This window comes from Musca domestica, unplaced genomic scaffold (genome assembly GCF_030504385.1).
Source record: "Musca domestica strain aabys unplaced genomic scaffold, Musca_domestica.polishedcontigs.V.1.1 2, whole genome shotgun sequence".
NCBI lineage: Eukaryota > Metazoa > Arthropoda > Insecta > Diptera > Muscidae > Musca > Musca domestica.
This window is the reverse complement of record NW_026712249.1, coordinates 44643764-44658480: the sequence shown is the minus strand read 5'-3', so window position 1 is coordinate 44658480 and position 14717 is coordinate 44643764. Positions and strand designations below refer to the sequence as shown.

Genomic DNA, 14717 nt, shown 5'->3' with positions numbered 1-14717 from the left:
TGCGATAGTATTTACTTATACAACACCCTAGTCATCTCCATGTGTGTGTGTGTGATTTATTTATGTACATGCATCCAATCACACAAAAATGCCCCAAAAACACACACACAAACACAAAAATTGTGACGCAAAACAACCTCGATGAAAATGTGCACTTGCAAAGATATGAAGTGATAGTTGGTTGGTATCGAAAATGCGTACAAAAGTGCAGGGACTCAATAAAAATGTGTCACATTGGGACAAAAAAAAAAAAAACAAAAAATGCACACGCAACCTCCGCACATTTACACCAGAGTGGATGACATTTTTTTTTTTTGGTCGGGGGCAATCGCCAAAAGACCTACAATCCTCCTCCTCCTGAAAAAAAAACCATAAAGTTGACAGTAAGTGGTTGTCGTCGTTGGCAATACCAGGAAAAAATACATCGATTTTTATTATCTCCAAAGGATTCAAAGCCATGATATTGTCGACGATGAACGCAGCCGGTAATAATTTTCATATCGTTGATATCAAAGTGCCAACTGTTGTAAATCGTATTACATTTTTTGATTGAAAAACAACATTTGAAGGAATTGGTTTTGGGTTGCATGTGTAATTAAAAAAGCGAAGCAATTCGATGAAGAAAATTAATTCCAATTTTTTACAAGTGGATAATAATTTTCCAACAAAAAAGTTGGAATATATATATAGCTATCAGAAACAAGCCAAAATGTTAATTTCTACTTTGGTAAAATATAGATTTCAGGTACATAGTATGTGATTTTGACTTCAAGTATTGGGGTTTCATGAATTACAAATTAAAAACAAAATTTTTTTTATTCATTTTTTAGAAAACTTAAATACTTCGGTTGACTTGCTTCAAGGTACCTTAAATTTGAGGATACGAATATTTTTATTTTTTTATATTTTTTCTATTTTTATTTATTTTTCATACCTTACGACATTATGTGTTGAGGTATTATAGGTGTGATTGGGCCAAGAAGTTCGTAACACCTCGAAATATTGGTATTTGGCACATCAAGTGGTCGATCATCACGTCTCGACGATCTGAGAAGATCTAGTTATACGTATGCGTCTGTCCACTGTAATTTGTATTGGACCTTAATGCAGGTCATGAAAGTCGAGTTCCAAACAAATGGTAATATGTTTAGGTGGATAAAATGAACCAACAAATTTTCTTTTGTTTATTTTATTAAGACATTAGGGCTTAGGACAGAGGTTAAAATATTACAACTTTTTTGTGAAAAGTTCCAAAATTAACTTGGACCTCCTGACCTGGATATTTAAGCAAATTTCGATGACATATGATATTAGATAGTAGTGTACACTATCACGTAGTAGGCTCACATTTTCGTAAAGTCCCCATATTTCTCTCGATATTACGTATTTAATGATTTAGAATTACTTTAAATTTCGTATTTGAAGTTCGAAATCGGTACTACATCCTGTGATAAAAAATGGACCACTTCTTCGTATAGCCCCCATATAAGGGGTTTCGTTTAAGAGGTATTTTTGCAAATATTTTTTTACTTTACTCATTACGAATCCAAATATACGGAACTGCAATTAATTCAGAGGAAAATCACGCTAAACACATAAATATCTAGCATTTTTGAGTGAATGTTTTAGACCGAATGGAATGGATCAATGTCGATATAAATATATCTAATTTTGTTTGGAAATTTTGTCGGAATCTTGAAAATAGATGTAGCCATATAAGGCTGCAACAAATAATGAACATATGTTGGACTTTTTTTTTTTCTGAGAACCTAATTTGTCAAACTGTTGTAACAACCATTAGAAGCTTCGAAAATAGCTGAAAAATATTGGGGCTATAATAAATAATGGGCCTATATGAGAAAAATGTTGCAAACAGTAGTTCCACCTCTATGTCAAATCGCAGCTGATTCGGTTGAAAATATTATAGGAAAAAATGGGTGGGGCCTTCAAATCACCAAAAGACTTTGATCAGATGGAACATTGTCTACCGTTATATGAATGGCATACCAAAACCATGACTTTCTCCACCATATTAGGGGGGGGGGGGGGGGGGTTTGGGTATATTAGCTTTGTCATTCGAGCGAGGAACCTCATTTTGAAACCTTTGTTGGTTGGTTGACACGTGCTGAGGGCGATAGTGCTGAGTCCTGTTGGAATGTCCAAGTTCTGCGGCCTATATGTGTGCGTACCCAATACACCCTCCAGAATATTTTCGCGATAATATTCGGCATTTATTCTTATGCCAAGGTCGATTAACACGAGCGGAGAGCGACCATCGGCTGTTATGGCGTCCCACACTATCACCATGGCCGGCGTTTGAGTTCTGCTGGCCACCCGAACTCATTTTTCAGATGACCTCTTTGGCAAGTAAACACGATCATTTTGTTTCTTTACAAACTACTGGACAACGAATGTTTTCACATCGGAGAAAACAAAATCGGCCAAGGTTTGAAAAATGTGGGAAATCAGAAATTACTAATTGTTGATTGGTGTGATAGATCAGAAATTGCAATGCTTGAGTTGGGCGTTCGGTGTGGTAGCGATTAGAAGGTAATCCGAAACCTGAGGATAGTTCCCAGATGCTGATTTATGCGGAAGATCGGATAGCAGGAAAAATTACGATGTGGCGTTCAGGATGTTGACGTTGAAGTTATAGTAGTCGGTTGTCGACGGGTGGTATGTCACCAGAGAAAACAGGATGTTGACGACTTGTTGGTAATCCGGTCTTACTATGCAGGTGGGTTGGATGTTGTTGTGCAGGTCTTCGTAGGCGGTTTGGGAACTTGCGGTATAATCGTAAGCAGTTCACTATGGGGATACTCGGGATCAGTTACCCAGGTCTTCTTAGGCGAATTGAGATTTGTTCTAGTTTGGCAGCTCACTGAGTTTAAGTTCGATAGCCGGTGTGTAGTCTGGTGGACCAGAACTCCTTCGGATTCGGCAGCTCACTGTGGATGTGCTTGGCACCCGATTTATAGGCCATCACAAACAAGATATCAGATATAGCTCAGAAATAAGTGTTTAAAATTTTGTCAATATCGTTTCAGATTTGGATACAGCTCCCATAGATATATTTATCCGATTTCAGGCCTTTTGTGTACCAAATGGCTAATATCAATCCAAATGGACTGAATTTCGGCCCGTCCGACTTTTGACCTTTCCTTACTGGTTTTAAAATAAAAAAATTCCATTTTTCAATATAACTTTCTCAAATTCATTAAAATCTGCGGATGAAAGCTATATTAACTTGTTAAAGTTTTTCCAGTCCTCTTTACTGTGTGTTATTATGAAATTACGAATCGGAATGAATGATAATCATTACAATACCTCACTCCTTAATAAATTTCGTAACACACCCTAAATATGAACGAATACATTCCAGTTAAAAAAATTTGCTGTTAATTAAACAAACAGTCTATATTTAAATAAAACCCGGACTCTCCCCTCACTTCTCCACCTTCCTTCACTACTACCACCATTGCCACTTTATATTTTATTATTTATATACTGAAAATGATATATATTTTTTAAAGTGTGTGCTAAAAAACGGGTATGTTCATATTTTATTGACATGTGTATGTGTATTTATGTACTATGTGTGTATGATAATAATAATAATAATATTTGTTATATTACGACACACCCTGACTGCGTAAGGGGTGTAGTGGGAAACTCCATTGTGAAAAAAACAACATTCCATTACAACCACCAAAAATGTAGCTAAAGTATTTGGCTGGTCTTGTTAATGTGTGCTGTCATCGGGTTTATTGGTATTAGGCTCTTGGGCAAGGCATTGTTAAGGCCACCGATATAAAAATACATTTAATGTTTACTTTGCTAACAGCTATACACACAATGGCAGCAGCAGCAACGGCAGTAACGATGTCAAGTAATATATTTGAAAAGTGCCACCCTTTATTGACAACCAAAAAAAAAAAAAAAAAAGCCAACAAAACAGGGAATAAAACTCAACATGTTAATGTCATCATTACGATGTGGCTTGGTTGGCTTTATTGTGGCAATATTTCGCAAAACGTAAAGTGTCCTGAAAAAGTTCATTATTTGAAATGATGATTATATTTTTGTGATAAAATTTTATGTAAATGGAAAAGAAGAGAAAAAATATAAATAACCTGTTGTCACTCATTTTAAAATGTTTTAACCACCAATGAATGGCCTTCATTATGATAATGTTTGGAATTTTTTTTTTTTTTTCAGCTTCTCTGGAGGGTGCTTCAAAGCGATTTTTCACAGATTTTTTACAAGATCTGCCCACACCAGGCACCGGCGGACCAACATTCGACACAACGGTACCATCAAACATAACCGGTCTGGTGGGAAAAACGGTCAAGCTGACATGCCGTGTAAAAAATCTAGGCAACAGAACGGTAAGTTATCTGCTTTTTCATATTATACTTAATAATATTTATAATTAGTTTAAGCTATTAATTAATGATGGTCAGTAATGGGTGGGGGAGTTTCGGTTTAAAATTTGTTAATAAAAAAATGATTCATATTGATGGGGGAATATGAAAAGTTTTCAAAACACAATTGCAGTTAAAGGCTAGTTTACACATCATGTCATATGTAAAGCGATTTTTTTTATAAAATTTTATAACCTCCACCATAGTATATTTGTAACACCTCGAAATATACATTTTAGACCCCACAAAGTATATATTCTTGATCAGCATAAAATTCTATGTTGATTTAGCGATATCCGCCCGTCTTTGGAAACCACTCTAGCTTCCAAACGAATTGAAGTATAATGATAAAATTTTACTCAAATGTATATTATGTCTGCAGGACTCTTGGTATTGTTTGTTTACGTTTTGGTATAGCCGTCATATAACGGTACCTTCTGATATTCTGTACTTTGTTGATTTTAGCGAGATTATTCACCGGAATTGTTTCAAATTTGGTATTTGATGTTCGTAATGGCTGCTATAGCCTGAGACAGAAAATTGTCTGTGCAGGCCCACGTCTTCGTATAGCCTCCATATAATGGTATATAGTCCCATTCTTAGGTATTTTGTTCATCTTAGGTACATTATTCTCCCAAATTTTTTTCAACTTTAGCATATGGATATTTTAATGGCTTATGACAAAAGTTGGCTTTGCAGGTTCATGTCGTCGTATAGACCCTAATATAACAGCTACATTCAGTATTTTTAGGATTTTAACAGAATTTTTGACGAATTTTTTTTTGAAAATTGCTAAATTCCTTCCAAATGGTGAAAGGCATTACAACTTCGGCCCGGCCGAACTTACAACCTTTTTTACCCTCAGCCATATGGCTAGAGAGGGTATATATCATTTGATACGCTCAAAACGTGCCTAGTCGAAATAATGGCTTTAGACCCTAGGTCTCTTTGGACCAAATCCGTTTCAGAACATTTGGAGTCGATCTAGCGATGTCCATCCGTCCGTCTGTCTGTCTGGCTGTTGCGCACTATAACTATCGAAGGGAGTATCCGATTTCATCCAAACTTGGTACGTCGTAATATTATTTTCAAATTTTGATCGAGTTCGGAGATGGGCAATATCGGTCAACTTTGCAAATCCTCATATTTACGTCAGTACTACGTCAGGTGCGAAAATGGAAAGTATCGGTCCACTACATCAAGTACTACCCCACAAACGGTCAACATTTTGAATAGTTACAACTCTTATTAAATTTGATGTTAGAGTGCGATTGTCTTCAAATTTTACACATCCCAATATTTTTATCAACCCAATGTCTGATGTTAATAGGGAATATACCGGTCCGCTCCTTCTGGTACCTCCCCCACAAAAGGTCGAAACTTTCAAAAAAAAAAAAGAATATATTTTTTCTGCACAGAAAGAGAAAGAATAATCCGATTTTGCTCCAACTTTGCAAATCCTAATATTTGTGTCAGTGCTAGGTCAGGTGCAAAAGTGGACAATATGGGTCCACTCCATCAAATAAATCCCCAACAAAGGGTCAAAATTTTGAATAATTACAACTCTTATAAAATGTAATTTAAGAGTCCGAGTTCAATTTTACACATCCCAATATTTATGTTAACCCAAGGTTCTGTGTTAAGATGGAATATATCGGTCCACTCCTTCTGGTACCCTCTCCCCCATAAAAGGTCGAAATTAAAAATTAAAAAAAACGAACAAAAAATATGTTCTTCACAGAAAGAGTAGCAATAATCCGATTTTGCACATCCTAATATTTGCGTCAGTTTTAGGTCAGGTGGGAAAATTGACAATATCGGCCAACTTCACAAGTGCCTCTCCCACAAAAGTCCAAATTTTTGAATAATTATAAATCTTATAAATGATGATGTAAGAGTCCGATTTTCTTCAAATTTCATATAATCTAATATTTTTATGATCCCAAGATCTGGTACTGAGACGGAATATATCGGTCCACTCCTTCTGGTGTACTCCCCCACAAAAGGTCGAAATTTTGAATATCCATTAGGCTCCTAAAAAGCGATATCAACATCCGATTCCATTCCGGACTTGTTACATCTAAATATTTCCATCTGCACAATATAAAAGATGGTAGAGATCGGACCATTTCTTTTGATAGGGTTCAAGGTTTTGAAAAACAAAACGCCCAAAGAAAACATCCAACTCTCTTCACATTTCACACACACACAAACATTTTTTGCTAACACAAGATCTGTTGTGAAGATGCTGTATATGTGCGAACGCCTTCTGGTATCTCACCCCAAATGGTCACAATTTTCAATAATTTTATCTGGGTATTTTATGTATACATCTGTCGGCAAATCCGACCGATAGTTTTTTACATGTTTACTCATTTTTTGAATCAGTTCTTTTATGGGGTTCATTTTGTTCTTGAACAATATCTCTGAGAGGGTCTCCATGCTCCTCTTCTCAAAAAGTTTGTATTTGAGAAACTATGTTGCCTTTGGTGACTCCGTAGTATTTTTGTCTTCTTTGGCGTTATGAAAAATTTTTACAATTGTTTAATATTTGTTGTTGTCTTTTTTTTCTGTATTTATATTTTCCTTAAGCGTATTCAATTGCTAGGTAGGATAGTGAAGACAGGAATGGACAATATTAAGAGATTATTTTTAACTTGCATTTGTTAATGTGTTATTTAAAACGAGTAACTTGAATCGAAATAGATCTAATAATTATATTTTAAAGATTGGGTCAAATTTGTTAATACCAGAATTAAACCCCACCTTGCTGTAGACATACACATTGTTTGACAAAAATATATATGTGAACAATCTAGACCAAACCCTTCACAAATTTAGTACCATTCGAAATATACTACAAATTAGCACACAGACAAACACTCATACGAAAAAATCAATAACCGGTACTAATTTCCAACTAAACTTCAACTAAATTTTCAAATTGTTCAAGCAGTACTACGGGTGGTAGTAGTAGTAGTGGTGGTGGCATACTTTAAAAACTATGTATACGAGTTTCTTTTTTGTTTTTGTAGACCACCCACAAAACCCTTCAATTGCACCGATGAAAAGTACTTCTTCATTTAAAACCAATTTTCTAAACATGTGCGTGCTTGCGGTCATTGAACAAATGCGATTGTGGTTATTATTATATCGACGATGAAAAGGAGCAGGAACAAGGAGAGGACGATAAGAAACAGAAGAGAAAATGTTATTATTTTTTCATGTGGTCGGTTACTCGCCCTATCAACTGTGGCTACTGAACTAACCTTTTTGTGTGTGTTCGTTACCCTGGGCAAACTATGTTAAAAAGAAAACCAGTAAGGAAAGCTCAAAAGTCGGGCGGGGCCGACTATATGATACCCTACACCACTATGCATATTTAGTAGAGCTCTCGTAAAAAGGTTTATACAGGGCATTTCAGAGCTCTATGAGATATTTGGTACAAAATCAAAATCTATCTAATTCTATCGTGCATTTTACTATAGCTATATCTGAACCGATTTTCACCAAGTTTGATGTATTTGATTCTAGGCTGAATTCGGTCAGATTTGCCAAAACCCAGGACATTTGGGCTGATATTGGACATTTGGTGCGCAATCAACACGAAATTGGATGAATATGTATATAGGAGGTATATCCAAATCTGAACCGATATTTGTAAAACTGAAAAAGAAGATATTTCTTGGCTGCATCTGATACCAAATATTATTCTTGTATCGTACATTTTTCGAATTTGAGGAACTTAAAGTACAAATCGGATGAAAGGTATATATAGGAGCTATAGCTGTATCCGACCGATTTTCACTAAATTTGATGTACCAATATTAGCCATTTGCTGCACATTTAATTCGAAATCGGATGAAGATATATTTGGGAGCTATAGCTATATCTGAAACGACTTTTACTAAAATTGGTGTCCTTGCTTCTAGGCTGAATTTGGCCAGATATGCCAAAATTCATGCCATTTCGGTTGATATTGGCCATTTGTTGCACAATTAACTCGAAATCGAATGAAGATACATATGGGTGCTATATCCAAATCTGAACAGATTTTTAGAAAATTAAAAGCGACTACTTTTGGGCTTTATCTGATATCTGGTACCAAATATCATTCCTGTGAAGAGTATATTACGAATGTAAGGGACTTAAAGAGCAAATCGGATGAAACATATATATGAAGCTAGAGCTATATCTGAACCGATTTTTACTAAAATGTGTGTACTTGCTTATAGGCTGGTTTCGGTCGGATTTGCCAAAATTCATGCCATTTGGGCTGATATTGGCCATTTGATGCACAATTAACACGAAATCGGATGAAGATATATATGGGAGGCATATCGAAATCGGAACAGATTTTAATAAAATTAAAATCAACTATTTTTGGGCTTTATCTGATAACTGGTACCAAATATCATTTCTGTGGAGTGCATATTACGAATGTGAGGGATTTAAAGACGAAATCGGATGAAACATATATATGGGAGCTATAGCTATATCTAAACCGATTTTTACTAAAATTGGTGTACTTGCTTCTAAGCGGGTTTCGGTCGGATTTGCCAAAATTGATGCTATTACGGCCATTTGGTGGTCAATAACCCGAAATCGGATGAAGATATATATGGGAGCTATATCCAAATCTGAACCGATTTCGATAAAATTTAAAACAGCTATTCCTGTGCTCCATCTAATACCTGGTACCAAATATCACGGTTGTGGAGTGAACATTACGAATGTAAGGGACTAAAACACTAAATCGGATGAAACATATATATGGTTGCTATATCTGTATCTGAACCGATTTTCACTAAATTTGATATACTTGCTTCTAGGCTGAATTTAGTCCGATGTACTAAAATTCAGTCCATTTGGACTTATATCGGCCATTTGGTGCACAATTAACCCGAAATCGGATGAAGATATATATGGGAGCTATATCCAAATCTGAACCGATTTCGATAAAATTACAAACAGCTATTTCTGGGCTGTACCTTACATCTGGTACCAAATATCACGGTTGTGGAGTGAACATTACGAATGTAAGGGACTAAAACACTAAATCGGATGAAACATATATATGCTTGCTATATCTATATCTGAACCGATTTTCACTAAATTTGATATACTTGCTTCTAGGCTGAATTTGGTCCGATGTACTAAAATTCAGTCCATTTGGGCTTATATCGGCCATTTGGAGCACAATTAACCCGAAATCGGATGATATATATGGGAGCTATATCCAAATCTGAACCGATTTTCTCCAAATTTGTTGTATTTACTTTAAGGCTAATCTCGGTCACATGTGCCAAAATTCGGGCCATTTGGGCTGATATTGGCCATTTCGTGGTCAATTAACCCGAAGTCGGATGAAGATATATATGGGAGCTATATCCAAATCTGAACCGATTTCGATACAATTTAAAACAGCTATTTCTGTGCTCCATCTAATACCTGGTACCAAATATCACGGTTGTGGAGTGCATAGTAGGAATGTGAGGGACTTAAAGATCAAATCGGATGAAAGATACATATGGGAGCTATAGCTATATCTGAACCGATTTTCTCCAAATTTGATATAGTTGCTTCTAGGCCGAACCCGGTTGGGTGTGCCAAAATTCAGGTAATTTGGACTGATAGTGGACATTTGGTGCTCATTTAACCCGAAATCGGATGAAGATATATATGGGAGCTATATCTAAATTTGATCCGATTCTCACCAATTTCAATAGGGTTCGTCCTTGGGCCAAAAAAATATTGTTTTGAAAATTTCATCTCAATCGGATAATAAATGCGACCTGCATTTTGTTCACAAGAATACATGGACAGACGGACGGACGGACGGACGGACGGACGGACGGACGGACAGACGGACGGACATGCATAAATCGACTCAGAAAGTGATTCTATGAAGGTTCTCAAAAGTAACTATGGGTCTATCTCGTTTCCTTCTCCATGTTACAAACAAATGCACAAAGACATAATACCCTTACCACTATGTGGTGTAGGGTATAAAAATTAGAAAATTTTGTATCTAAAAATATAGTTTAAATTTTTTGTTCAAAATTGATTGAGAGCCAAGAAAAAGGAAAATAATAGAGGAAGAATATTTTCATTATTTTTTTTTCTGTGTGAAATCAATACTTTTCGTGGAGGAAGTTCTAGTTTACGTTTGAATTTTTTCTAATATTTATTTATAGTTTGCCACTGGCACCAGAACTCTCAAAGTAAGTTTCTGATTTCGTTCAAAACCTGTAAATCGTAATATTCTTATCAAACTTAGATTGATTCCCAGATGGACAGTATCAACTCCTTCTCACACCCAAAAAAGTCTGAGTATCCAAATCAAGTAAAACTTCACAAATCGTAATATCTGTGCCACTCCACCTGGTACTTCCTCCATAAATTGTAAAAACAAAAAAAAATATAATTCTCATGAGGCGAGATGTAATTCACTAATATTTTTTAACCTTTTTAGTACTCAAAATGCAGAATTTGTTCAGTTTGACAAAATTTTTGAATCCAGACTTCATACATCTTACTAAATTTTCAGACAGTCACAGTTTTGTATATTATTCAATTTTTTTCTTTTTCGGAAAAATAATAAAGTTAACTATTTATATAAAAAAGTCTTGTCAAATCCTTCATTTCGGAGATTACAGAGGAGGATATGAATACATTTTTTTTCAGTAACTTTCGTTCAATTATAGTACCAGGCTACATATTAAGAAATTTATACATCGCCCAATACCAAATTATACCAAATATATTACGATTTACTACTTTTAGCACACATTTCCAAAATCACCCCCAGTACTTTTCGTACAATTATGGTTTAAATTTGCAAAAACCACCTCCATATCTCATTTCCAGACAGATACCTCAATACCAAATTGGAATATTCCAGCCCTATCTCTTCACCTAATGGCAAATTTATGATACTAAAAATTGACGTAAAACTTTTCGTTCAAATATAGTACTCATTTTCACCACCAAATCTCAAATAGAGATACCATTAGTAATCTAAATATCAATTTTTAGAGTTCTATATCTATCCCTTCACCCAATACCAAATATTGTACCCTTCAATACTTTTCGCACAATTATGGTACACGTTTTGAAAATAACCTCCATATATCCAGGCTACAAATAAACAGCGAACCTAATATAAAATTTCAGATTTCAAACACTTACTATTCACCGAATACGAAATTGTACCAAATATAGTACTTTTCTTGCACTTGTAGCACACATTTCCAAAACAACCTCCATATCTCATTCCCAGATAACAGGAAAGGCCTCAATATGAAAATTCGGGACTACAGCTCTGTACTCAGTTAAGTACTACTTTAGTACTTTCCGAAAAATTATAGTACTCATCTCAATACCCATTCCCATATCTTAACCGCAGACACCAATAGTTACATTGATATCAAAATTCAGAATTTCAGCTATATTCCTTCACCCAATAACACATTTAAATTTTCACATTTCCAAAGCCACCTCCATATCTCATTTAAATATGTCAAAATAGACCTAAATATTAAATTTCGGAATTCCAGCTCTATGCTCACCTTAGACCACTTGGTAATTTTAGAACAATTATATTCCACATTTCTAATACCACCTCCATCCCTTAACCACAGACACCAACAGAGACCTTAATATCAAATTTGAGGATTTCAGTCCTATTACTTATCCCAATAGAGAATTTAGTACTTTCCAACCACCGCCGAATCTTAACCTCAGATACCATCAATTATGTAATTATCAAATTTTAAAATTCCATCTCTATCCCTTCACCAAATACCAAATATAGTGTCATTCATTACTTTTCGTACAATTAAAGTACATATCTCCGAAACCACCGCCATATTCAACCTACACATGAACAACGAACTCAATACCACATTATTTACTACTTTTTGTACCATTTCCAAACTCACGACTTTATCACAAACCATCAAAAAACCTTCAAAAATTCTGTTAAAATTTTAAAATACCAAATGTAGCCATTATATTAGGGTCTATACGGTGACGTGGACCTGCATAGGCATCTTTTGTCATAAGCTTTTACGATATTCAATTGCGAAACTTGAAACAATTTCGGTGAATAATGTCGCTAAAATCATCAAAATACCCATTATCTGGAGGTACTGTTATATGGGGGCTATGCGAAGACGTGGGCAGACAATTTTCTGTCTTAGGCTGTAGTATCCATTACGAACTTAAAGTACCAAATTTGAAAAAAAAAATTCGTTGAATAATGTCGCTAAAATCATCAAAATACCGAATATTAGGAGGTACCGTTATATAGTGGCTGTTCGAAGGCGTAGACAGACAGTTTTCTGTATTAGGCTGTACTATCCATTACGAACTTTAAATAAAAATTTGAAACATTTCCAGAAAATAATGTCGCTTAATTTACCAATATACCGAAAATAAGGATGTACCATTATAAGGGGGCTATACCAAAACGTGGACCTACATGGCTCATTGTGAATACCAAAAGTCCTGCAGACATGAGTAAAATTTTATCAACCTACTTCATTTCGTTCGGGAGCCACAGATGGACAGACGGCTAGAGGTACAGATGGACGGACATCTCTAAATCGTCATAGAATTTTATGCTGATCAAGAATATGTAATCTTTGTGGGATCTAAAATGTATATTTCGATAGACAAACTTAATATACCCTCCATAATATGGTGGAGGGTATACAAAGATGTAAGGGTGCCATATATGTATTGTCTAAACTTGACATCACGTAATATTCCAGTACAGATTAAGTGGATCCTGTACCGGTCCTAGAAAGAAATCGCTGACTTTCTGAGTAAAACATGTGTTATTTTTAAGATGACTTTTTTAACTTCATTGTTCTTCGTAAATGTATACCTCCTTCCTTCAAACATATTCTTAAAATAACTGTCAAATTTTTGAAAATTCAATCCGAGTTTCTTATCTTTATTCTTACTTCGATTTGTCAGTTGCAACATTTGGATATGTTTGTGTCAAATCTAATGAACTACTTTTAACACACATACCATAACATACACACATATTCATACACATCTTCTGCCTGTAAGGCAATAAACCACAACTGTCCTACACTTGACATACAATTTTGAAGTGTTTGACACATAAAGTATGAATATGAAAAGGCTGACTGGCTGACTCACTGAGTGACAATGACCAACAGCATCACCACTGTCATCGTCATCACAGACATCACAAAGAATGAATATCCCCAAATTGGTCATTTCAAAGTTGCTGCAGTAAAAACACTTGTATCCTTTTGAGCAAAATACCAGCAGCAGCACCACCACCACCACTTGATACATCAACCCTCAACTCAATTCAAGAATGAGCAATTTTATAACAAGCCCATTGAATATTTATTGAAAATGGCTGAGCAGTTGTGTAATAACGAAGAACAAGCAAATAAAAATCCCCCATCAGTCCTATAGTCCTACTTGACCGCACTTAAATAATTTCTTGAATAAATTTTTACTAAAGGGAAACAAATTTTTTGGTTAAATTTAGCATGTCTTGGCAAGTTGTTAGCATGTCATCATCAACTATTTGTTTTTTTTTTTTTTTGCTTTTTGGGAAGTAATTTTTCTTCGTTTTCTACATTTTTCATTCTCCATATCAGTATATATGCTGATTTAGCAGAAAACCAGTAAGGAAAGCTCAAAAGTCGGGCGGGGCCGACTATATGATACCCTACACCACTATGCATATTTAGTAGAGCTCTCGTAAAAAGGTTTATACAGGGCATTTCAGAGCTCTATGAGATATTTGGTACAAAATCAAAATCTATCTAATTCTATCGTGCATTTTACTATAGCTATATCTGAACCGATTTTCACCAAGTTTGATGTATTTGATTCTAGGCTGAATTCGGTCAGATTTGCCAAAACCCAGGACATTTGGGCTGATATTGGACATTTGGTGCGCAATCAACACGAAATTGGATGAATATGTATATAGGAGGTATATCCAAATCTGAACCGATATTTGTAAAACTGAAAAAGAAGATATTTCTTGGCTGCATCTGATACCAAATATTATTCTTGTATCGTACATTTTTCGAATTTGAGGAACTTAAAGTACAAATCGGATGAAAGGTATATATAGGAGCTATAGCTGTATCCGACCGATTTTCACTAAATTTGATGTACCAATATTAGCCATTTGCTGCACATTTAATTCGAAATCGGATGAAGATATATTTGGGAGCTATAGCTATATCTGAAACGACTTTTACTAAAATTGGTGTCCTTGCTTCTAGG

At 35.2% G+C, this 14717-nt stretch overlaps 1 protein-coding gene across 2 annotated transcripts in view; it reads left to right on the top strand.

Moving 5' to 3' along the window:
* The window catches only part of LOC101895602 (zwei Ig domain protein zig-8), a 692613-nt gene that overhangs the window by 553716 nt on the left and 124180 nt on the right, over positions 1-14717 (top strand). For both annotated transcript variants that reach the window (XM_059121452.1, XM_059121453.1), the window contains one exon: positions 4219-4388. In XM_059121452.1, coding sequence (XP_058977435.1) covers positions 4219-4388 — 170 coding nt within the window. The remainder of the gene's footprint in view (positions 1-4218; positions 4389-14717) is intronic.